The sequence below is a fragment of the Antechinus flavipes genome, chromosome 4 (assembly GCF_016432865.1).
Source record: "Antechinus flavipes isolate AdamAnt ecotype Samford, QLD, Australia chromosome 4, AdamAnt_v2, whole genome shotgun sequence".
Taxonomy (NCBI): Eukaryota; Metazoa; Chordata; class Mammalia; order Dasyuromorphia; family Dasyuridae; genus Antechinus; species Antechinus flavipes.
Window position 1 is genome coordinate 38,874,547 of NC_067401.1, and position 27,304 is coordinate 38,901,850.

At 38.3% G+C, this 27,304-nt stretch overlaps 1 protein-coding gene across 1 annotated transcript in view; it reads right to left on the minus strand.

Annotated features, from left to right (window-relative positions):
* The window catches only part of SNX27 (sorting nexin 27), a 71,371-nt gene that overhangs the window by 11,525 nt on the left and 32,542 nt on the right, over nt 1-27,304 (minus strand). The window contains exons 3-7 of the mRNA XM_051992637.1: nt 10,069-10,261; nt 8,405-8,469; nt 4,522-4,626; nt 3,452-3,530; nt 485-648 (exon numbers count right to left, since the gene is read on the minus strand). Of these exons, the coding sequence (XP_051848597.1) occupies nt 485-648; nt 3,452-3,530; nt 4,522-4,626; nt 8,405-8,469; nt 10,069-10,261 (606 nt within the window). The remainder of the gene's footprint in view (nt 1-484; nt 649-3,451; nt 3,531-4,521; nt 4,627-8,404; nt 8,470-10,068; nt 10,262-27,304) is intronic.

Genomic DNA, 27,304 nt, shown 5'->3' on the forward strand with positions numbered 1-27,304 from the left:
CAAAAATCAGGTGGGTTTTGGAGGGTTATTTTTTGTTTTTTTGCAACATCACACTGCTGAGTCAATAAACTTGTAGTCAACTAAGCCTAAAGGTCTTTTTTCACATGAACTGCTATCTAGTGATGCTCCCACCCATTCTTTTCCCCATACAATTGATGCTAATATTCTAACCTGCTGAGACTGACCTGAAATCTATTCTGACATACAAAGTGTTACTCAATTAATTCACTCATCCCACGACATTTAGTAAAAACCTAAGGTGTGTAGCTATGTAAAGCACTGTTAGTCAATGGAGAAGACCTGAAATTTAAGAAGGACTTGGCTCTGGCTCTCTAAGTTTAGAGTCTAATATTAGCTCTGCTCTTCAGCTTTGTCATTTGCAATTGTGATAAACAAGCTGTCACCCATATCAAAAGACTAGGATTATTATCTATCATTTGTAAATGAACAAGTCAGAGCCAGGCAAGAAGACCGTGGTACCCACCTGATGGAAGAAGTAGGTAACTGCGAGGTCATTATCATTCAGAAGGACCTCCTCTTCTGTAGTAAAGAGCCACTTACGGATAGTCAGACAGGTGCCTGGCACGGCTGATGTGTAGTTCTGGACATAGAGCTTGTGGGGGAATTCATTAGGAGCCAGCTTCCGTACTACAGGTTAGAGAAAAGACACAAAGCTCGCAGATCCAGGGGGACACACATTTTTCTGATTCAGACTGCACAGGCCAAACCAGGAGTGGCAAACTATTACCCAGATGAGATTAGAATGCCAGCTCAGATCCATCAAGAGGCATCTTGGGAGCAAAAAGAAGTATCTGCCTCGACAAATCTGCTTCTCCTGCCCTTTCAACTCCTCACAAACTGACTGACATTCCTTTATCACCTGAGCAATAGGACTTAAGAACTAACATGCCAATGAAGTTCTCTCCAGTTAAAATGTCTGGCCGACTCTTTTGGTAAATTACATCCAGCTGCTGTCCACAGAACATATTTAAAGCAAGTGTCTCCCTCTTACAGCTAAGGCATTTCAGCTCGGGTTTCAATTCTCAAGTTATTTTCACTATTAATGAGTGAGAGGTTCTTTCACCAAAGTGGATCCAAAAAGGCACTTTTTTAAATTATGTTCTGAGGAAATTTACTTCCCATGTCTACTATCATATAAGTAGAAACTACAAAAACTACTTTTAATTTCTATAGTTTCTAAACAAACAAACAAACAAAAACCCATAAAAACCCCTTCTCTTGATTTGCCTTCATCAAAAGATGAAGAATGAAATTAACCCATTCCATCTGACAAAATAAAAAAATGAAATTCGGAATAGAGTAATATGCCTATACAACAGAGGCAAGATTGGGATTAGAATCCAAGTATTCTGTGCCCTCTTTGGGAGTCTTTTTTCCCACCTTTCAATTCAATTTATTTTATTTTCAGTTCCAAATTCTCTCCTTCCTTCTCCTTTTCTGACTCATGTTGAGAACATAACAAAAAAACAAAACCCGTTACAAATACATATTGCCATGAATAACAAATTCTCACATTAGCCATGTCCAAAAAAAAAAAAAAAACAGGGGAAAAAAAGAAAAGATACTTTAATCTGCACTTGGAGTCTATTAATTATCTAGAGAAAAGCAGAAAATTTCGAGTTCTCGGGCATTGTGTTGATCAGTTACTAAGTTTTAAAAGCTGATTATCTTTACGGCATTGTTGTTACTGTTCTTCTGGTTCAGCTCACTGAACTTTGCATCAATTCATAAGAGTCTTTGCAGGTTTCTTCGAGCCCATCCCTTTCATTATTTCTTATAGCACAGTAGTATTCCATCACATTCATTTATCATAACTTGTTCAGTCATTCCCCAATTGATAGACATCCCTTCAATTTTCAAATCTTTGCCAACACAAAGAGCTACTGTGTTTCTTGTATATATGGGTCCTCTTCCTCTGGTCTTTTTGGGGTCCCTCCCAGGACTTCTTCTTGCCCTAGTCCCCTGCCTTGGCCTTCTTCCAGGCCTGGGGTGCTGGAATGCTCCCCACTGCTGCTAATGCCATCAAAGCCACCGTGCCTTCCTGGCCAGACCCTTCCCCAGTGGTCAGGAACCCTTTTGTCCACCCCCAAAGCTGCACAGGCTAGAATACTGACTCTTCTAATCCAAATGCGGTCTAACACATTTTCTAGATCTTTGTCAAAGAGGTGTAGTCGGAGAGCTAAGCAGAAATACTTCATCCCTGCCACTCTCCTGATGCCATTCCTCATGAGTCTTCCCCAAATTTCTGCCTTCCTTCCTAACAGTCAAATTACTAATCCAAGAGCTATTGAGTTCACTGTAGTGATAGTCACATGGGTCTCCATAAGAAGTTCCATAGATCAAACTGACTTAGACAGAAAATAAGCTTGTTCTCTCAAGCTCTGAGACCAGACTGTGGGCCTATGAATGACCTGACGAACAAATACGATCCCTCTTCTTCCTAGCCTTATTCCTGCAACTTCAGTAATGACACAGAGCAAGACACACTGAGTAAGAGATTAGTGTGCCTTGACTTCCTGCCCACTGAGTTACTGATGACCCCCACTCCTACACCATCGTGTCTCATTACCCACGGAAAGAATGTTTTTGAAAACTTGAACTTTTTGTGCCCCCATGCAGAGTTCCTCAGCAGGGAGCTTAGGAATATGGACACATGCAATAAATCAAAAGTGTTTTAAGTCAACTTTCCTCTCCACAGCTGAAAACAAAAAGTTTCCCTCCTCCCAATTAAATTTTGTGGGAAACATATTTTCCTAAAATGCCTACTACTTCTTCCTAGAGCTATTCCCCTAGAGCAAAGCTTCTTACACTGAGGTTGGTGACACTATATGGGATCATGTAATAATGTATGGATCATGAAATTATGATTTATAATCATTAAATGTTTGATTTGTGTACTTATTTTATAAACTTATATACCCGGGGGTTCCTAAAATTTTCTCAGGCAAAAAGGGATCACTAGTAGAAAAAATTTAAGAAGCCCTACTTAATACACTGAATATAGATCAAAGCACATTGTTTTCACCTTTTGTTGCTTTGTTGTTGTTTTCTAGTGGTTTTCTCTCTTGTTCTATTTTTTTTTCCAACATGACTCATGGAAATATGTCAAAAATTGATTGTATATGTATAACCTATATCAGTTTGTTTAACTGTCTTAGGGAGGGGAGAGAGAAGGAAAAAAATTGGAACTCAAACTCTTACAAGAATGAATGCTGAAACCCATCTTCACTTTTAACTGGAAAAATAATATACCATTAATTTTTTTTAATTTAAAAAAGAAAAAATAAATCAGACATTTGCTCTGAGATGTTGCAGAATAATCTGTATTTTGAAAGAGGAAGGAAACCTTGGCTGGTTTATTTCAACCTGATATTCATTAAAAGTTTTGAATTCCTAAGTAAAATCCTTCAAACCAGTTGCCGATACTTACCAAAGGAGTGATTAATCACCTCAAACAAGGCAAAGTAATTCACGGTGGTGCTGTCCATGCCAACCTTTGCTGCAATAGCCTAAAGCACAAGTGGAAGGACAGATCAACACAAGGGAAACTCAACTTGGCAATGCTTAGAGTAGGGTGGGGATGGGGAAAGGGGAAAGCTCCCCAGCCTCAGTACAAAAATTCCCAGCTGGAAAAAATTAATTCCTAAATACTGAGGTCACACAGTTCAGCTTTGTGTGAATACAAGCACAAACTTTTAGCCATTCAATATAAAGTGCCTTTTGGCAACTGTAACTGTGCTACTTAAGCTACTTTTCCAGTTTTCCAGATGTCAGAGTCTCCCGGCTCCCTCCTGGTCTGGACAAAGTCACTGGACAGTAAGTTTCCTAAGAAATTATCCTCATCATCCTCCCCTTGTGAAAACAGTGACATGCTACTTCTCAGCCAAAGAGGAGGCTGCTGCCCGTCACTGAGAGCCACACACCCTTCTCCACCCACTGGAACCTTCGTCCACACTCTGGTTGGGGGAGGAGTCTGTAACCACACTGAGCTGACACACCAGACACGTCCAAGACGCAAGTACAAATGGCAGGAGCGCTGTAGTGCCCAAATCTAAATCTGGCTCCAGATCTTCCCAGCTGTGTGGCCCCCAAGCAAGTCCCTTCCCCTCTGTTTAACTCAGCTTTCTCAATGGTAAAAGGAGGATAAAAACACCACCTCCTTCCCAGGGTTGTTGTGAAGACCAAATCAGGTAAAATTTGTACAGTGCTCAGCACTAGGATTGGAACAAATTAGGTGCCTGATAAACGCGTATTCCTTCTCCCACATCTCCAAGGCTAGCTCTGAGTGAGGGGCTCCTTGCTTGAGAAACAGTGGCAGAAAACCAAAGACAGTCTGTAAAACTGCACACCTGTAGCCACTTCCTGTCCAGTGTGGGCACAGAACCAGCGCGGTGCCCCGGACAGCCAAGGAGCTAACGCCCGGCCTTAACGTCCTGACTTCCCCAGCTCAGAGGCTGGTGCCTGGGCACTGACCGTGTCAGCGGCGCCAGCTGCGCTTACCTGGTACACCTGGTCCGTGGTGCTGTTCTTTTTCACTCGGACCGTGACTGTGGTGGCGTCCGGCAAAGCCACTCTCAGCTCGACGTCGGACACGCCATTGTAGTTCTGGGGGAAAACAGACAGAGAACGTGGAGCAGAACTCCCTTCCAGCCCGGAGCACATCAGCTCCATAACAGCCTGAACACGACAGAGACAGTAAATCACTGTCATCTAACCAGAAATAAGGGAAGTTGTAAAGAGAGGAAACAAAGCCCTGCTCCACATCAGGGAACTCACAAGCCGAGAAGGCTCCTCCCAGGCAGGACGGACGCACGCTTGGACATCACAACCATCCTGCCCGGAGCTTGTGTTTCCTTTTTTCAATCAGTTCAGAGCCCAATCCTAAAGCAAGAAAGCCTCCAGAGAGTTGCTTCCATCAATATCGTGAAAATGCCTGGGGAAGCCAGAATAGATGAGAACCTATTCATGTGACCCTGCCTGAGCACTGAAAGTAAATGGCAGTCCTTCTGAGGGACCAAGAACTGCTATTTGTATATGGCAAAAACAACGGCAACGTGGATCTCACAGACATTCCCAAAATGCTTTTGCATACCTTATCCCATTCACACCTCCCAACAAGCCCATGAAGTGGACAGGCATAACAAATATTTTTATCTCACTTTGAAGAAATTAAAGAGATTAAGTGCCTAGCCATAGATATATGCAGGTCACCCCAAGTCCAAGCTGAACATTCTATCTCCTCTTTTACATTGCCTCAAAAAGGGGAATGAACACTCAGAGACCCGAGCCCTTGTCCATGTGTTCTGACCAAGTGTGCTATCTTACTTTCTAAATTAAAAATTGCTCTTCAATAGCTTTTAATGATCATCAACAAATTATTCTACAACTGAGCTTTAATTTTTTGTTTTTTGAAAAATAGGTATGAGTTCCTCAGTGCTTTCTATAGCACAAATTAATGTCTCTAGACTTGGCCAACAAGACTCGCTAACCACTAACTCCTATTTGTCTACTACCATAATACCAGAGGCAGATCAGACAGAATCCCTACTGTCTCACTCTTCCCCTAAAGAAGTAGCATGGAGAAGATGATACATAGCTAATGGGAGGGCAACAGGGAGAAGGAAGTAGTGAATAAGATGGAAGATCCCTGAAAGCTGGGAGGAGGCGGGAGAGAATGAACAGGAAATCCAAGTCTCTTCCCAAAGTGCTCAAAGTATCAAAGTGCTCTGGGCCTCTTCCTCTAACAAAGCAATGGAGTTGTCAGTAGATCCAGTTCTTTGAGTAGGCTCGGAAAAGCAAAAGTAGAATATGCTAAGGCCCACAAGCAGGTGGTGTAGAGCACCAGTCATTTGGAGGAAAAAGAGAAGCCCATCTTTGACCAGCCAACAATATCTCCCAGTGCAAAGACACTAGTCAGCCCAGTAAAGTGATCCGTCAATCCTTGGAAGTTGAAGGTTCACAAGGCTGCAATTAAATCTGGTACATGAGGATGTCACAGCTGCCATAGTGGACAACTGGATTTGAGCAGAGGGAACAACCTGATTTACCTGCACTGTGCTACCTTTTGCTGGATCTATCCACTGGGACTTTGAACCCCATGCACCGATACTCCTTACTCTTTCCTCCCCATGTGAAAAGTATATCAACAAGGGTTGTCCCAAGTCACTATAAAAGGAAAAGGAGGTGGGGCAGAAGTGCGTTAAGGAGTCCACAGAGTACTTAGAATAAAAAGCAAGATGGTGTCATCTGGGGTGAAGCTAGTGACACATCAATAACAACTCACTATGCTCATTCATTTGGAACTTCAAAATACTAATGGTAAAGACCTTCTAAATCTGCATACCTACATCACTGAAATAGCAAATTATATTTGAAAAATAACAATGATATAGAAATTGGAAAGAAGAAACATTAGAATTTTCAGATAAGGAAAGGAAAATATTAGGAAAAAAGGCCAGGAAGCTCTTAAAGCTATTCCAACAAAACTAATCTATGGATAAGATTAGACTAAAACCTTTAAATTCCAAAGTTTTTGTATTACTTCTGCATTCAGTTTATCTTTTGCCTTCCTTTTTTTCTTTAAAATCCCAGTCTTGTATCAGCTGAACTAAGGAAAGGACTCCTGCAAGAATGAGGAGGGTCCGGTCTTCTTAAGGTTACTACATGGAAGGGAGGAGCCAAGGAGAAGGGGAAGATGTGTGATCTCCACTTCATCCACACTTCAGGCCACACTGCAACCCAAGACCCAAATAAGGGAAAGCTACGGAATGGCTGGCCAGGCGTTCTTCTTCTTCCTTGTGTATTCCCTTTAGGGCTCACTCACAGTTAGGGAGGACTTATCTTGGTGTTCTACAACAGAGGCCCAAGTTCACACTGGTTAAGCGAGCCAGATCACTTACTAAGGATGTGGCCCTTCAGCATGCTGGGCCTCAGTTTGTAATAAAATGATGGAAGAAAGGACCTAATCTCTCTAACACACTACTGTGAGAATCAAATGGCACAGAGCACTTTGCAACTTTACAACCGTGACACTGCTACATGAAAGATACCGTGACCATGGGCTGCTAACAGAAAGTGCCCTGGTCTTGGAAGTGACCGAGGTTTGGCTTCCAGCCCACCCACTAGGGTACTAGACAAGCCCTTCACGCTGCAAAGTCTCTGTTCCCTCCACAGATGCCTGCCTCCCACGGGAATGGTAAGAAAAATGCTTCAGCACCTTGAAGCACTGTATCAAATACAGTCATCAAAAAGTCTGCAACATGACCAGAGCTGGAGGTCACCCCACCCTCACCAGCAAGAGCTAAGAAGATACTGCTGTAGAAATAAGACCCAACTGGACTTTTGGGGGGCTGAGGGAGAGAGCAGCACTGGATGTGTGACTGTGAGGAGCCCTTTCCACCTGTGCAGATCGGAAGAGATGTGCATGCGGACACTGAGAGGTGACTTTCCAGGGCCTCACAGCCACGGTCAGAGACTGAACTTGAAGCCCAGATCTTCCAAGACCAGCCAGAGCTGCCTCAATAAAGTCATCAGCCAATAGAAATGGCACACATATTCTCCACTAAAATCCTACTCTGAGGCCTCATTAGGACAAAGGGAAGCTACTGGTTTCAGTGTCTTGGGGTAATGCCAGTAGAGCACAAGCTTTGGCAGCTTTTTCCCAGGTGCAGGCCAGGTAAGGGGCTGTGCTTTTGTCATTCAAGACCAGCCCAGCAAAGTGCAGAGGAACAGGTCACCAGAAGACTGGCCCCCTGACAATTGATTTCGGGGGTGGAAAGGGGACAACAAAAAGTCATGAAGACTTTCTTTTAAGAGTTCCACAGGTGAATACCCATACCAATAACATTATGTCTGCTTAAGTACCAAGATGCATGCAAGCATGGTTGATGCTAATATATAAAAGTCCTAACATATGGTGAAGAGCAGCTCAATATAAATGAACTGTCTGTCCTTGAGTCTGTGTTCTCCTCAAGTCTCCCAATCCCCTTCACTTCCATAGCTTCAATTATCACCTCTGTATACATGACCTTCTATATCTCTTATTTCCAATTTTTCATCTGCCATGGAGATCTACTCCCACATTTCTAGCTCTGATTGCTCCATTTCAATTACTTCCTTCTCCTCCTATTCCCCTAATAATATAAATGAGGTCCTAAACATGTGATACAGACACAGAGAACCATCAAGGAGATCTTCATGGGTGCAAGGCTTGAGGAGAGCCTTGAAGAACAAGCAGGAGATTGATGGAAAGGAGGGAGGAGACCGGAGTAGTTTAGGATAGTTTTTAGGGTATTTTTATAGCAATTATTATAATCCAAAACTGTTATCATGAATATTTTTTTAAAAAAAGAACAGAGAGTCACTGTGGAGGTTGTCAACCTACCTCGTCTGACTCCGAGAGGAACTCTTGCATGATGTCACTCTCACCAATGACTCGTATCGAACACACTATAGAACACAAAGACAGACCTTGGCATGAGACCCTAAATTCAAAGGGTAAAGAAACTAAGGGAAAAAAAAAAAAAGAAACTAAGCAGGAGCTTCAGTTTGGTTAAGACGCAGCTCTGATGGGGAAAGCTAAGAGTGGGGAGCCCCAACCCTGGGCTGGAATGGAGCTCCCACGGGGCAGAATGTGGCCTATCCATATGACTCAGGGCTGTTCTGAACACAGAGGAATCAAAATGTAGCTAATTCTAACTTTTCTATCCTTTGCCATCAATTAGTGAGCTAAAAGAAGAGGGCTCAGAGAATAGGAAAAACTAATCCAAGACAAAATAGAAAAAAAGAAGAGTGAAATTCAATTTCAGTCCTGAACAGGCTGCAGTCAGAGAACCATAGGCATTTAGAGCTGCTTTGCACAAGCTTGTTGGCCAATTAAGTGTGTTGTTGAGTATATCCTTTCACCTGACTTTCTCTTCAAAGAGGAAGGAAAATCACTTCTTGATCTAAGGAAGGTAATTTCCTGACTCATTCTCATGTGGCTGGTAAATTACCCTGATGATTTTACTCCAATTCTATTAGGAAACTGAATTTGTGAGGCTTTTCTATCAATTATAAGGCAGCTCTATGCCTCATTTTAACCCTTCCATGTTTCCCTTGAGCCCAGTTTAGAAGCTTTTCCATTGCAGAAAAATGATAATGGTGATTCACTACTTTTTCCACAGATTTTTTTTTCCTCTAGGATAACAATTCAGTGTATAAGTACAAAAAGAAAAAATCTAACCAGGTCAGTTAGTTCTACAGGAATAAAAAACCCAATATTTACTAAATAAGACTATCACTCTAACAACTCTTTAACTAAAGCTTCAAAAGAAAATCCAATACATTGCCCAAAACTCTGCAATTCTATCTATCACAATAGGGAGGATGAGGGGTAAGCATCGAGGAACAGCAGCAGACTAGGACACAGCAGGACAGGGTGCAGGTGGAGAATAAAGGGAGAGACATGTTAAAAAAACAAACTGCTTCATAAAGAATGTTGACTGAGGGCTACTCTAACAGAAACCAACAGTGTCTCAAAGATAACCACTTTTCCCTTGTAGAATCAAACTGCGAATCTGATTGCGTGCATATGTATGTGTTTGTTGGCAAATGATATAACAAAGGCCCTTCATGCATTAAAAACAAATTATGCATTTGTGTGTTGATGTTAAGTATTTGGCAAGCTAATAAAAGCACACCATTAATCACAACACTGAGCAGACATGTCAGTCATACTTCAAAGCTCCCATCATTAAATCCAGTTGTGCTACAGCATATATAAACATTATCAAATTTCTTACCATTTTAGAAGGGAAAAAAAGGGAGGGAGGGAGGAAATTTGGAGCTCAACATTTTGTATAAATGAATGCTAAACAATTGTCTTTACAAATTAATTGGGGGGAATATACTATTTTAAAAAATGTGCTACAGGTTCACTTTCACTGGAGGCCACTGACAACAGACTAGGGAGCCAGTTCTAGGAAGCTCAGCTGGAATGTGTGAGAGCACCAAGATGACCTCAATCTATGTGGAAGCTCTGGACATTTGTCTTGAGAATCAGCTTACCTTTCTCCAGATACTCTTCCAACCCACGACGTCGAGCATCCAACTGTTGCTCTGATAATGAGAATGGCCACTTCCCTGGCAGGCGAGGAAAAGTAAAGTTGGCAAACTCTCGTTTAAGGTTCTGGTGCAGGATTGCAAATTCCCGGTACCGCTTAGAGCACAGCTGCCTTCCTGCCATGTAAACATTGTACACCTGATAAGACAGAAAAACAAAGAAAAGTGCATTTATTATAAAAGCAAAACTAACCATGTTGGGGTTGGATTGTTATTGGCTACATCCAGCCTACCTACTGCTAGGATGCTAACAGTCCTCCTTTATATGTGGAATCAAGCCCAATCACTAGAGTAAAACCTACATCAATGGTCTTTTCTCAATCCCCATTTTCCAGCATTTGACACAGACTACCTCCTTGTGGTTTTATTCTTTTTCATCTCTTGGTGACACAGAATCTTAGGGGGTTGAGTCAGAATCTTCCTCAAAGATCATCTATTCCAACCTTACTTGTACTTTCTCATGGTTCTTTTCCCAGCTCTGATTGTTCCATTTCAATCACTTCCTTCTCCTCCCATTCCCTTAATAAATATGGGCAACCCACAAAGGTCTATGTTCTCCTCAAGTCTCCTAATCCCCTTCACTTTCATAGCTTTAATTATCACCTCTGTGCACATGACCTTTTAAATCTCTATCTCCAATTTTTCATCTGACATGGAGATCTCCCACATTTCCAACTTTATGCTGGACAACTCCCCAAGAATGTGTGTCACATCAGCAGGTCAAACCCAACACATAAAAAAGTGAATCCACCACACCCTCACCTACATTTGTGACTCTGTGAATTAAACTACTACTCTCCAGGTTACCCCCTGCCTCATTCCTTAAGACCAGTAAGTTGCCATGTTCAATTAATTCTAAGCCTGAAATTACTCTGATCCCTTCTTTCCAGGGGCTACCTTAATCCAAACCTTTATCCTCTCTTGTCTAAGGCATCATACCTGGCTTCCTCTACCTTCAGGCTTCTCCCCTTCACACTTCATTCTATCAGCAGTGGACTCTCCCTAAGACCCAGGTCCAATCCAATCCTGTCCCTTCAGTGGCTGCCCAAGAAAACATGCAAAAGCTTTGAGGCACTTAAGGCTTCCCACAATCCCACTCTGCTCTATCCTCCAGACACCTTTCACACCATGCCCTGCAGACTCTATACGACCACTAGCCATTTTCTAATCTAATCCTGTCCTCTCCAAGTTCTCTACATTTTCAAAGGCCAATCATTCCTTGTGCTTGGAGTGGACTTCTTTCCCTGGTGGATTCCTTTTTTCCCTTAAATTTAAGTGCCAAGTCTGAAAGTTCACTGAAGTCTGCAAAAAAGAAGTGATCATTTCTTCTAATTTTTCATCCCTCTTGAACTCTCTTACATGATAATAATAGATAGCAGTTGTATGGAACTTTAAGGTTTAACAAAGCATTTATAAATACTATCTCATTAATCCTCAAAACAACCCTGAGAGGTGCCATCATTATCCCCATTTTATAGATGAGGAAACTGAGGCAATAGTTAGCCAACTTGCTCAAGATTACAGATTACAAAGTTTTCTAAAGCAGGATTTGCTGACATCATTACCACTGCTCTACCCACTGTATCACTCAACCACCTAAGCCATATCAGATTTATCTGTCTTTTGTATATCTCTTGTCCCTCCACCAGATTCTATGCAATCTGAAGGCAGGGGTTATGACATTTTTAAACTTTGCATTCCCAAGGCCTAGCACAGTGACCTGAATATAGTAGATACTTAACATGTTTATTCTGTTGAATTATATAATAAACATGACAAATTATTTTGGGAGGCAGGAGAGATCAAGTTTGGAAGTGCTTGTTGTTGAGACTGTGTTTATCTCACTGGATGAGCAACAGTCACTCACAGGCCCATTCCCTTTAGTGACAGGCATGGAAGCTTTGATCTTCTCCAGACTAAGTCACAGTCAGTCAGTGCACCATATGGGTGCCAAACTTAGTACAGACTACTGTCTGTGGCTTAGGCCACTGCAATTCAGAACTCCCAAGCTCAAACAACCTACAAGCTTTCATCTCCAAAGCAGCAAAGATTAGATGCACCACTATGTCCAGCATGCATGATTTTTTTTTAAAGCAAATATATCAGAATGTATACAATCAAATGCATTTTATCTATGCACCTAGTATGCTACATACTTATTCTAATTATTACGGTTCAAATGATGCTGTGACTTTTTTTTTAATAATATTTTTTTTTTAACTGCCAATTGTGCAGTATCTGGAATATCTTAAGCAACAGCAAATATTCATTTTTTGGAAGTAAACCTGTTTTTCAGAAACAGTCAAATTACATAAATAATGATAGGTTGCTTAAGTTTGATCATTTTGTTCTGAGTAGACTCTAGACTGATTGAAAGCATTGTTTTGGTTTTTTCCTCAGTATCCCTAGCATCTATCAGTCACATTCAGAGAGGCATGAATTGAAATGACATAGTAAGAATTATTTTCTTGTGTGACTTGTAAACTAGCTCTGAAGACAATTGCAAAAGTTTAAAAAGTTTTGAGTAATGGTAACATGGTTAAGTCCCCAAATGACTTACTTTGAAAGACAGAGCTCATGTAGACATTAAAATTCTGATACATTCCTTAAAAAATGAGACCCACTACTTGATGGTCACAATTCATGTAAGGTTTTGGTTGTAGCCTTGAAGTAGTTTTCTCTTTAAAGAATCAAAATATCAATCATATAGGAATATATAGTTCTACCACTTAATTCAACTATCTAATCAATTCTTGAAAATCTCAAAAGATTATACAAACTCCTTTGGAGAAGATTATTCCAGAATTCTATAATTCCAACTCTTTTTTCCTTCTTCTTCTCTCTCTCTTTTTTTTTTTTTCTGCTATGGCAATTAGAGTTAAGTGACTTGCTCAGTGTCACAGATCGAGGAAGTATTAAGGCCAAATTTGAACTCAGGTCCTCCTGACTTCATGACTGGTACTCTATCCACTACACCAATTAACTGCCCTTAATTTTAACTCTTAACTATAAACTATTTCAATGCTGGCAGAGTCTACAACTAATTTTGTTTGATAATCAAATCCTTATATGTGCAGTAAAATGTCATTGTTCTACACATGTGTTAATAAATGATAAAGATGGTGGTTGTTAAGTTACTGATATTCAAGAAGGCTTACACCCTACAGTCCTCCATTCCTCAAGAGACTATCGACGTATTTTGGCCAATTTCAAAGAAGCAAAGCAAGCCTACAAGTTTTGTCAAAATCCTGACAAAAGATTTTCAGACTAGCATCCTCCGCAGTTTAAGGATTACCAATCAAGTCACCAAAAGATGACATGATTTGTACTCCACAAAGTTACAAGCACAATCTGACAGAGCTGAGGACTTATATTAGTTTTCTTCACAGTCCATTCCCTGATACAACATACACTTCATAACCCAACTTACAAGAGAAAGCAACATAAGCCACCTACTGCATGAAACAGGATTCCTCTGGCTGCTAGGATCATCCTAACAAAAATTACCTGTTGGCTTTTCTGTTAAAATGCCAGGTCCTAAAGGAAGAAAATATTTTACTTTTGTTTGTATCCTCACCACCTAGCCCAGTGCCCAGCACACAAAAAGCATTTAATAAATTTTTGTTAACTAGCATGGACCAGAAATCTCTGACTCCAAATCTAGTACACTCTCCATTGTACAGTTTTTCCTTGTCTTTACTTATTTACAAAAAACAAAGATGTAAAATTGAGGCTTTTCTGTTATTAAGTAAACCAATTTTCAAAAAGGATTCTTTTGACTCATTTCTTAACTATATAGAGAACTGAGTCAAATTTATAAGATACAAGTCATTCCCCAATGGATAAATGGTCAAAGGATATGAACAGGTAATTTTCAGATGAAGAAATTAAAAGCCATTTCCAGTCATATGAAAAAATGCTCTAAATCACTATTGATTAGAGAAATGCAAATTAAGACAACATTGAGGTACCACTTCATACCAATCAGATTGGCTCAGATGACAGGAAAAGATAAAAGCGGGAATGTGGGAAAACTGGGAGACTAATACATTGCTGGCAGATTTGTGAACTGATCCAACCTTTCTGGAGAACAATATGAATTATGCCCAAAAGGCTATAAAATTAGGCACACACTTTGACTCAGCAGTGTCACTACTGGGTCTGTATTCTAAATAGATCATAAAAGATGGGAAAGGACCTACATGTGCAAAAATGTTTTTAGCCATTTTTTTTGGTAGTGGGGCAAGGATTTGGAATAAATGGATGCCTTATCAACTGGGAGATGGCTGAATATGTTATGGTAGATGAATGTAATGGAATATTATTGTTCTATAAGAAATGATGAGCAGGCTGATTTCAGAAAAACCTGGGAAGACTTATATGAAGTGATACAAGTGAAGTGAGCAGAACCAGGAGAAAATTGTACATAGTAACAACAAGATTATGTGATGATCAACTGTGATGGACTTGGCTCTTTTCAACAATGAGGTGATTCAAGGCAATTCCAATAGACTTGTAATGGAAAGTGCCATCCACATCTAAAAAGAGAACTGTGGAGACTGAATGTGGAGTGAAACATAGTATTTTCACCTTTTTTATTGTTGTTTGTTTGCTTGGTTTTTTTCCTTGTATTTTTCCCCCTTTTGAAGTGATTTTTCTCACACAGCATAACAAATGTGGAAATATATTTAAAAGAATTGCACATGTTTAACCTATATTGGATTACTTGCTGTGGGGAGGGGGTTGGGGGAATGGAGGGAGAAAAATTTGGAACACAAGGTTTTGCAAGGTTGAATGTTGAAAACTATCTTTGCACCTATTTTTTTTTTTTTTACTAAAGCTTTTTATTTACAAAACATGTGCATGGGTAACTTTTCAACAAAGACCCTTGCAAAGCTTTCTGTTCCAAATTTTTCCCTCCTTCCTCTCATCTTCTCCCCAAGATGGCACATTATACATGTTAAATATGTTAAAATATATGTTAAAAATATGTTATACATATTTATACAGTTATCTTGCTGCCCAAGAAAAATCAGATCTAGGGGGGAAAAAATCTTGAGAAGGAAAATAAAATGCAAGCAAACATCAACAGAAAGCATTTGCACATATTTTGAAAAATAAAAAGCTATCACTATTATTTAAAAAAAAATTATGTGATGATCAACTATGACAGACTTAACAATTCCAATAGACTTGGAATAGAAAATACTATCTGCATCCAGAGAAAGAACTATGGAGATGAATGTGGATCAAAGCATAGTATTTTCACATTTTTGTTCATTTGTTTTTTCTTTCTCGTGGTTTCTTTCCTTTTGATCTGATTTCTTTTGCAAAAATAATGAATATGGAAATGTTTTGAAGAATTTGACATGTTTAGCCTATATTGGATTATCTTGGGGAGAAGGGAGGGAACAAAGAATGGATCAGCAGACTATAAAACTTACATACCTTTGATTTCCAGCATACCACTGAACTCCAAAGAGACCAAAGAAAAAGGAAAAAGTCATGTATGTACAAAAATACTTTTACCATTTTTTTGTGGTATCAAAGAATTGGAAATGTAGGGGATGCCCATTACTTGGAAAATGGCTGAAGAAGTCGTGGTCTATGATTGTATTGAAATACTCTTGTACTATTGAGAAATGATGAGCAGAATGGTTTCAGAAAAACCTAGACTTTTATGAACCAATGCAAAGTGAAATGAGCAGAACTAGAAGAACACTGTACACAGTAACAGCAACATTAGGAGGATAATCAACTATGAAAGATCTGGCTGCTCTAATCAAGATAATAATCTATGACAATTCTTTTGTGTTAATTTTAGATTTGCTTGTTTGTTAGTTTTCTAATTTTTTTGAAATGCCTATTCAGTTCATTAATCCTCTCCTTTTCTACTTCATTAATATGTTTGCAGGAATATGATTGTTCCCCTGAGGATTGCATGTATCCCAGAAATTTTGGTATGTAGTTTCATCATTATCATTTTCTTGTACATAATTATTGTTCCTATGATTTGTAATTTCACCCACTCATTACTTAAACATTTGTCTCATTTTTTATTATTTACCTTTTCCATATATTCTAGATGAAAATATTATTCTGATTTATAACTACTATAATTTAGCCTCTGATTTTGGAAGCCCACCAATGACCTATATTCTTTCCTGCTACTTCTTTTCCCCCCATTTATCTCAAAATCTTCTACTTTGGTGAATGTCCTTCCACTCTCCCATCAGTTGCCAAGAATTACCACTCTCCTCTCAAGGTAGGTAGAATGGACTTTTCAAGCAATGAATGACACTTATCACATGTAGCACAAGATTCCAATCTCCCTTCATGAATCATCTCTCTTCACCCATAGGAACATTCATCAATGAACTCCCTCCCACTAACAAAGTAAGGCCTTGCTTACCCCCATCCCTTTTCTGTGCTTCTGCCTTCCTCCTCAATATCCTCTGCAAACTCTACTCTTACTGAGCCCAAAGGGTTCAACTTCCCCAAGCTGTTATCATTTGATTTGACTTCAAAACATTACACATTTCTCTCTTATCTCCCTGCTCCCCCCCTCCCATGTTGTAACAGTCCCACACACACACACACACACACACAAAAAAAAAAAATCAATTTACCTGTGGGCAGAATATCACCATGTTTTGTCCTTAATGCCCCAGGCCTACTTCTTTGCTGTTATCTCCACCAGACTTCTGCCCTCTCCCCTCTCTTCCTGTGTACATTTAGAAAGAAATCTCTGACTAGTCATTCTGTGGTTGTTGCTAAGCTGCATTTATTTACTCTTGCATTTCTGTTGGCTCAAGTGCTCAAGAGGCAAATAACCTTTTCTGTTCTTTGAATGTCCATCTCTTTTTCATTTATGGGAAAATTTAGGTTTGTAAGGTAGGAAACTTTCAACTCATCCTGAGTTCTATTGCTCTTCAGATCACATTATTAATTAATATGGTTTCCAGGAGAAGCAGGATAGACTTGAATTATCTGAATTTCCTTGCCTTTGTATTTGAAGGCCATTCTCTGATCACTTGCAGACTTTGTTTTTTAATTGATTTGTTAAATTTAACTACTATGTGTCTTAGAGTTTGCAGCTTGGGTTTTTCCCTGGAGATGATCTATTTTGGTATTTCATTTTTATGTTAAAAAATTCTGGGCAATTCTCCTCTGTTATTTCCCACATTGTGGTGTTAAGGCTTTTTGTCCTATTGTGTTCTTCTGAGAGACCTATGATCATTAAGCTATCTTTGTGTATCTTGTCTTCAAGATTAGTATGATTTGTGGGAGGGATGGAAAAAAAAATCTGGAACACAAGGTTTCGCAAGGGTGAATGTTGAAAACTATCTTTGCACATATTTTGAAAAATAAAAGTTATTATTGGAAAAAAATTTTAAAGGTTAATATGCTTTGCTTATATAGTAAGCATAATTTCTTTTGATAGTATTCTTCTAGATCGTCCTTCATTTCTATATTTTGCTTTCCAAATATATTGTTTTCTTTTTTCCTTGGTGACATTTGCCATCACAACTTTCAGTTTTTCTCTTCTGCCTATTATTTTTGCTACCAGTCATAAATTCTATTTCATAATAATTCTCATTCTCTTTTGAACTACTTAGTTGTGTTTATGCATATTGTGGTTCCATGTTCTCACATTCCATAGGGTCCTCCTGTTTCATCAAGTGCTGAATCATTTTCTTTTGTATTTCCTTTGCAGAATTTATTCACTGAGAGCCGAACTCACTGATTAGAACTGGAGACTATATTCCCCTGTATGGTTAATGTTTTCCTTTAGTTCACCTGCATACATTCAAGGTCTTTGAGTTTTCTTCCTGAGATCTTTCATAATTTCAATTGCTCACTTTTGATAGTGGCTTCCTTAAAGGCTGGATCTCAGCCTCCTCCCATTGATGTTATAGCATTTCAACCTCCTCACATGTTCAGCAATTCATTAGTGCTAGGAAGCTGGGCAAGGATGTTGAATGAGCCGAGAGTAGGCATCAATTCATGATTTTTTTTAACCTTCTTTTGGATTCTGGACATCTTAGACTATATAGATAACTGAAACTGTTTATCTGGCAGACAATTTCCATTCTGGAGAGGTTTGAGATGTGTTGGGAATTTTTAAAAAATGTCTAGTCCTCCAGCTTGTTGCTCAAATGACCAGTGGTTCCCTGCTTCTTTTATCGTTTGTTGCCTGTTGTGAAAACTGATTTCCTGCTCTATTGACTTCATTTTGTATCATTCTAATAAACATTTTTTTAATTTATTACAACCATTATATCTTATTGTACAAAAATATGCCATGACATTTATGTAACTTGTTTGACCATTTCCCAAATTGACACTTATCAACTTTGTTTTCAATTTGATCCCCTAAAGTAATATTTTTTGGTGTCTATGAAGTCTTCCTTTTCATCAAAGACCCATTCAGGACCAATATTGTTTTCTCCCACCACCACTATTGCCACACAAACAATGACCACTCTAAGGTTATAGACAAATCTGTACCCTAACTTGCAAGGCCAGAACAGCAGGGTCCCATTCTATGCAACTGCAAGAAAACTAGAAAAAATCTAGATGCTCTAATTTATGGTATAACAATGTGCCAGAAAATCATAATTGATTAATATAAGCAAATATAAGAAATATAAAGAATTTTATGAAATAATGTAAAGTAAAAAAAACCAGCATTAAAGGCATACAACTACAGTTACAGAAGAGGAAAAACTAATGAGAAAGAAGAAACGAGGAAAAATCCAATAAGGAATTAGAAGTGTCTGGAAATATTATGTTAAATGTGTGCAGTTACTAAGCAAGTATAGTTGGTTGTTCTGATGTTCATAGGTTGTATGATTAAAAAAGAAGATGGGCTACTGATGTGGTGAGAGAAAGAAATCATCACTAGGTAGCCTGGGCCCTTCCTCAAACTATCAGGAAAACTGGAAGAAGATCCCTGGCAAATTGGGAGGAGTTCTTACAGTGAATTTATGGAAGAATATGGACAAAAACAACACAAGATTGCAAGTCATGAGTGTATTTGGGATCTACATCAATAGAGAAATACCATACATAAATAAAATCACACATAAATTGAAATACTTGAGTACTGACATTCAATGTTATTATTTGGGGTCCAGATCTGTGATTTCATCATTGATTGGAACTTAGTATGATAACTGCCTCCTAAGACAGGATCATGTCACTTTCCCACTGGAACCAATAAACTCTAGAAGCTCCTTATTCTCTCTAGGATCAAATACAAAATCCTCTCTGTCATGCAAAGTCTTTCATAACCTACCCCCCCTTCAATAGTTGCAGGCTTCTTCCCTCTTATACCCCCAAATCTGAGATCCAATCATACCGGTCTCCACGAGTCTCCATCCCCAGCACCTGGCTCTCCCCCATGCTTGGACTTCTCTCCCTGCTGGCTTCCTTCCAGTCCCAGCTACAATCCCCCTTCTACAAGCTGTCTTTCCTGATCCCTCTTCATTCTTAAGCGCCTTTCCTCTGTTGGTGATTTCCCATTTCTCCTAAAACACAGTTTGTTTTAACTTAGTGGTCTACACGTTGCCTCCCTCATAAGACTGTGAGCTCTTTGAGAGCAGGGACTTTTGTATACCTGGCATTTAACAGAGGGACTATCCCAGAGTAGACACTAAAATGCTAACTGACTGACAATGCGAACTACTCATGAGCCAACAGGAACTATGTGTCAAAGGCAAGCCTCAAAACCAAGTCCTCCTCTGAATCAGGAAGAATTAAATCAAGGATTGTAACTGGTGAATTCAAAGCCAAAAATCTTGTTAGCTCTGGATTTGGGTCATTCCTCCTCTGGTAGGTAAATATTATTGGATAAATTACACCAGAGAGGCAGTGAAGGGAATAGCAGAGGAATCAGATGTGAATGAGACCAGATGAAGTTTTCTCAAAAAATCTATGAGATGTAATGGGTCAGACCCTAGGCCTAGGCCCCTATCCCCAAAAGTCTTCACGGCAGGAAGGTCGGTTCTTGGGCCGAGGTTGGGGGTTAGGCCCAGGTTACAGGAAGTCACATGCTTTCTAGGCCTAGAGTTCTCTAGGGCAAGAAAGGTCAGAACCTAGATCTACACTTCAGGAAGTGACTGGATCCACAGGAGGCAGACAACATTGGTGACCATTGGTTACTTCCTTTTAGTCTATCCAATGAAAAGACTTTTGCTATTTAACCAGCTTTACTATTCCCGACTTGCTGGGAGCTGGGATGATTCTCAGGTGTGTTTGGGCGTCTCCCTGCAGGGACTGAATAAATGCTTTCTCTTTGTACCTAAAGGCGTCTCTGATAAGTTAATTTGGGGAAAGGGTCTAGCACCCATCCCACACAAATGCCACTAGCAGGAAATTATAAAAAATGGATGGACATTTATTTGATTTCCACAGTTATGAAAATCAAAATGGAAAAATGAAACAAATTAAAAAACTGAAACCTACAAGGACATCAAGGGTGAAGTTTATCTCCCCCAAAAGAATGTAAGCTTCTTGGGGGCAGGGACTGACTTGTAATCAGGGATGGTAGCCTGAGATTTGAAAAGAAAACTTTTGCTCTCCTCTGTTATCTAGAATGGAAGCTCCTTTGGGGCAGGGACTGACTAAGTAAAGAGGGCTAGAGACTCATGTCCTATAACTTCTGTAAGTTAAAATTAATGGGGAATCAGGGAAAGGATGTATGCAGCAGGATAGGAAATAAAATGCTGCCTTTGGAGTTTTAAAGCTATGTCTACCGACCTAGGCACCCATTCTTGCAAGAACATAACATAAATCTTTCTTGCATTCAAAACCAAAAAAATAAATCTTCCTTATTCTCCAAGGCCAGCCTTCTGCAAGCAACACTGTTTCCCAAGTTTTTTTGGTTTTTTTTTTTTTTTTGGGGGGGGTGAGGGGCATCATTTAAAAAATTAGCTGTGTAATGTGTCTTTATCTCAGTCATTTCTGGAAAAGAACTGTCCCCCCACCCCCTCCCTTTACCCAGATTAAGAATTAATCAAAAACATCTGACAATGACTGTATTTGAAAATTTTTTTCTGTCCTGGTAATCCTCCACCTCTCTGCCATAAGGAAAAAGAAATGTTTCATTATCTCTTCTCAGGAGGTCGACTGAATTTTCATTTATTCAAAATTCCACTTCCTTTCAGTATACTTTAATTTTACATTGTTGTAGTAATTATATATTTTGTTCAAAATTTCTTTTTCCCTCCAGATCCAACTCTCCTGATCCCTCAGGAGGGGTCACCTCTTTTGATAGCCTCCTAAACTCTGCCCCTTCTCCAATCCATGCTCCACACATAGCTGCCAAAATAAAGATATGACTGTCATTTCCTCACTCAATACACTGCAATGGCTCCCCTTACTGCCTCTGAGGTCAAATAACCAATTTCTTAAGTCTTTCCAATTCTAGCTCCAAACTCAATTTGACCACTTCTTTATAGATGATTTCCCTTCCTGAACTCTGAAATGCAGTCTCACTGTTGTTCTTCACACACAGTTTTCCATCTTCTATGCATGAAACATTCCTCACCTCCTCCACAAAGTCCCTTCCCTTACTTCCTTCAAGACAATTTAAGAATTACTTTCTACAAAATACTTTTCCTGATTGGCCTCATAACTCCTAGTACTATTCCTCAATCACTCTGCATTATTTGGAATTTTTTCTGTGTCTTCTTATATATGTACGTGCATTCCTGCAATAGGCAACAGCCTGCTGTCAAGTTTCTCTCCATCCCAGTATATCCTATACACTAAAGTTAGTCCTCAAGCACAGATCTGATTCTCCCCTACTCAACCAACCTCAAGTCTCCAAGATAAAACAGAAATTAGCTTTTAAAGCCCTATACAACCAGGTCCCCACCTATTTTTCCAATTTCACTGGCTATTATTCCCCTTCCCTAAATCTATGCTCCCTACAAAATAGCCTCTGCATCTCACACACTGCCCTCTAGCTCTGTCTTTGACATAGCTATCCTCCTTGCTGGAAATGTATGTCTTTTTAACCTCATCTTCAGGACATTTTTCTCTTCCTTTATGGTATAAATAACTCAGGTACCATCTTTTGCATGAAGTCTTCCTGATCCACCCCAATTACAAGAATCTTCTTTCTAGGGGCTGCTGACAAATGTTCAACAAGTTCTCAAGGAGAAAAAATGGACATAGGAGACACTTTCAAGTTTAATTTACATTGATATTTTCTCCAATTTTTTTCCCATTTCACAGTTTCCTTTTTTTGAAAAACTATGTAACAAATACTATACATTGTATATGTATAGAGGAACTGCACATGTTCAACATATATGGATCATTTGCCAACTGAAGAAAGGGTTAGGGGAAGAAAGGGAAAAAATTAGAACACAAAGTTTTATAGGGGTGAATGTCAAAAATTATCCATGAATATATTTTGAAAATAAAAAAACTTTAAATTTTTAAAAAATATTATATATTGTTTTCAAAGCTACTCTGCTTTTCTGTGCTTCCTTCTAAATTTTCTTTTGTCCTCTGCTGTGTACTTTTTCCTCTCTTCCTTCCCCATCTCACCCTAGAGAAGGCTACCATTTGACACAAATGTGTATGTGTATATACATATATGCAAAACCAAACTAAACAAACAGTTCTTTTTCTGGATGTGATTAGCATCTTCCTACATAGATCCTTTGTTGTTGATTTGAGTACTTAAAATATTCAAAATGACAGTCATTCAAAATTGTTCTTAGAACAATATTGTTGTTACCATGGATAATGTTCACTTGGTTTTATTCAAGTCTTCCTCTGCTTTTCTAAAATCAATCAGCTCATCATTTCTTATAGCACAGTAGTATTTCATCACAATTATTTCCACAATTTGTTTAGCCATTCTCCAAATGATGCACCTTTCCAATATTTTGCTCTCTACAAAGAGAGCTGCTATATATTTTAGAACACATGAGCTCTTCTCCCTTTTCCCTAATCACCTTGGTGGTTAGGAGGTACACACAATTTTATAACTCTTTGGGCAAAATTTCAGATTGCTCTCCACAATGGTTCTGTCAGTTCACTGTTCTATCCAACATTTGCTGCTTTTCCCTTCTAGCATTTAGTGAATTAGAGCATTTTTCATGACTATACTTTTGATTTCTTCATCAAAAAAAAAAAAGCCTGTACATGCCTCTTTTCAACAATGAGATGATTTGGGCCAATTCCAACAGACTTAAGATAGAGAGAGCCATGGGCATCCAGAGAAAGGACGGTTGGGGACTAGAGGTAGATTACAATAAAGAATTTTCATCTTTTTTGTTGTGGTTTGCTTGGTTTTTGTTTTCTTTCTCTTTTTTTTTTCTTTTTAATCTGATTTTTCTTGTGCAGCGTGATAATTATGAAAAAATATATAGAACTGCACATGTTTAACATATACTGGATTACTTGCTATCTAGTGGCAAAGTAGGGGAAAAGGAGGAAGAAAAATTTGGAACACAAGGTTTTGTAAGGATTAATGTTGAACAAGAAAACTGTACGGTTCTGCACACATATATTGTACCTAGGATATACTGTAACCTATTTAACATGTATAGGACTTCTGGCCATCTGGAGGAAGGGGTAGAGTGAGAGAGGGGAAAAATCGGAATACAAGTGAGTGCAAGGGATAATGCTGTAAAAAATTACCCTGGCATGGGTTCTGTCAATAAAAAGTTATTTTAAAAAAAAAGGGATTAATGTTGAAAACTATGTTTGCATATATTTTGAAAATAAAAAGCAATTATTTTAATAAATTCCAAAAAAAATTTTAATTGTTCGAAAATTTTTAAAAAAGATAAAAGAATTCCAGTTGGTTAAATTTAGAGGTTTAGGTATGGGAGGGGTGAAAAGCACAGGCCAGGTGCAGAATACCTCCTGGCTTTTGGCTCTGATGTATTTCATTAGATATTAAATTGGATATGTTTTCACTTACTCTCTACTTTTGCCTCTTGAAATTAAGTTTTTTGGAGATGGGCAAAAAACAAAAAACAAAAACCTACCTATACATATCCTTTGACCGTTTATCAATTGAGGAATGAACGATTCACATTCTTACAAATTTGATAAAGTTCTTTACACACTTGAGATACAAGACCTTTATCTGAGAAACTCTCTTAAAATTTTTTTGTCTTCCTTCTAATCTTGGCTACATTGCGAAGATACAAAATAGTTTTAATTTAATGTAATCAAAATTATCCATTTTACACTTCACAATGTTGTATCTTATTTATTCATAAATTGTTCTCCTATCCATATATCTGATAGAGAATATGCTCCATGTTCTAATTTTCTTACAATATCTTCCTCTTTCTATTTAGGTCATGTATCTATTTTAACTCTATTGTAGTAAATTAAGATAATGGTCTATGCCCAATTTCTGCCAGACTGCGTTCCCAACAATTTTTATCAAATAATGTGTTTTTATCCCAAAAGCTTAAATCTTATATTTGTCAAATATGAGATTACTATGGTCACTTGCTACTGTCTATTGTATGTGCACTCAGTTCTACTGATTTAACTTTCTATTTCTTAGCCAAAACAACAAGTTTTGATAATTACGGCTTTATAATATAATTTAAGTTATCAAACTGTGCATACCCTTTGATCCAGCAGTGTTTCTACTGGGCTTATACCCCAAAGAGATACTAAAGAAGGGAAAGGGACCTGTATGTGCCAAAATGTTTGTGACAGCCCTGTTTGTGGTGGCTAGAAGCTGGAAAATGAATGGATGCCCATCAATTGAAGAATGGTTGAGTAAATTGTGGTATATGAACGTTATGGAATATTATTGTTCTGTAAGGAATGACCAGCAGGATGAATACAGAGAGGACTGGCGAGACTTACATGAACTGATGCTAAGTGAAATGAGCAGAACCAGGAGAGCATTACATACCTCAACAACGATACTGTTTGAGGATGTATTCTGATGGAAGTGGATCTCTTCAATAAAGAGAGCTAATTCAGTTTCAATTGATCAAAGATGGGCAGAAGCAGCTACACCCAAAGAAAGAACACTGGGAGATGAATATAAACTGCTTGCATTTTTGTTTTTCTTCCCGGATTATTTATTCCTTCTGAATGCAATTCTCCCTCTGCAACAAGAAAACTGTTCGGTTCTGCACACGTATATTGTATCCAGGATATACTGTAACCTATTCAACATGTAAAGGATTGCTTGCCATCTGGGGGAGGGGGTGGAGGAGGGAGAGGAAAAATCAGAACAGAAGTGAATGCAAGGGATAATGTTGTTAAAAATTACCCTGGCATGAGTTCTATCAATAAAAAATTATTAAAAATAATAATAATAATAATATTATAATTTAAGATCGGGTATTGTTAAACCTCCTTCCAGTTTTTTTTTTCCCATTAATTCCCTTGATATTCTTGACTTTCTGTTCTTCCAAATGATGACGACGACGATGATGATGATGATAATTTGTTATTATTTTTTCAAGCTCAATAAAATAATTTTTTAGCAATTTAAGTGGGATGGCACTGAATAAGTAGATTGGTTTAGAAAGAACTGTCTTTATTATATTAACTCAGTCTAGTCAAGAGCAATTAATGTTTTTCCAATTATTTGAATCTGATTTAATTTGTATAAAAATGTTTTAAAATTCTATTCATATAGTTCCTGGGTTTGTTTTGGTGGTATATTCTCAGGTATTTTATACTGTCTACAATTATTTTAAATAAGGTATCTCTTACTATATCTTCTTACATAGTTTTATTGGCAATATATAGAAATGATGATGATTTGTGTGGGTTTATTTCATATCTGCTGAAATCTGCACTCAAAATTCATCAGTTTTTTCTCTGGAGATGGATGGCATTTTTTATTATGGGTCATTTGGAAGTGTCATGGATTATCTTAATCAAAGCAACCAAGTCTTTCACAGCTGATTATCCTTACAATAGTGCTGTTACTGTGTACAATGTTCTTCTAGTTCTGCTCATTTCACTTTGCATTAATTCATAAATCTTGCTAGGTTTTTCTGAAACCATTCTGCTTATCATTTCTCACAGCACACGAGTACTCCCATAAATCATATACCGCAACTTTTAATTGATAGATATCCCCATCCATTTCCAATTCTTTGACACCACAACAAAATAGCTGCTAAAAAGTATTTTTGCGTATCCAATTTTTTTTTCCTTTTTTCTTTGATCTCTTTGGGATACAGAACTAGTAGTGGTATGCTGGGTATCAAAGGATATGTACAATTTTATAGTCCTCTGAGTATAGTTCCAAATTACTCTCCAGAATGATTGCATAGTCAGCAATTTTGGTAAACACTTGTTAACTGGTGGAGTATGAAGTGCTTTAAAGCAAGGACTTCTTCATCTTGATTTATGAATTCCTAGTATGACATGCAGGAGATGGAGATGCTTAATAAATGCTCGGTCATCACCTGAATCTGAGCTTTGTATATTTACTTTTGCACTGGCTTTCAGAAATCTCAGAAGTTCAATAGGACCTTCAACCAGACATATTCACTCTCTCTTATGGCCTAACACTATGTTTGTGCCTCATGTTTTTCAGCCAATCCTCAGTAATGGGGATTACTTCATTCCCAATTCTTTACTGTCACTTTGGGAGGTATTTTATTGGGAACTATTTTACAGTTGAGAAAATGAAGGGCAACAGAAGTTAATTGATTTGTCTGAAGTCACACTGCTAACTAGCATCTGCAGCTAGATAAGACTCCTAGTCCAGCATTCTGCTTCTACACATTAGTAAATATTGAACCTTTGTTTCACTTGCTCATCTCCTGTTGGGGTTTTTTTGCAGTATAAACTTAGGAATAGAATTGTTAGGTCAAAAGCAACAGCTTAATCACATTTCCAACATAATTTAATTGAAATATAGAACAGCTGAAACAATTCATAGATTCTCTACAGTGAATTAGTAAATCTGTCTTCCCATAAGCTCTCTAACATGGGCTATTCCATGTTTTTGTAGCCATCTCTATCAATTTGTATGATATGAGATTATTGTATTTATTTTATTTTTATCTTTTGTTTTTACATCACTTCAATGTCTACTATTATTTCTTACCCTCCTGTTCCTCTCCTGGGTCTCATAGAAAGCTGTCTCATAGAACAAAGAATATTTTTTAAAGAGGGGGAAAAAAAGAGGAAGAAAAAAAAAAAACAATTATCA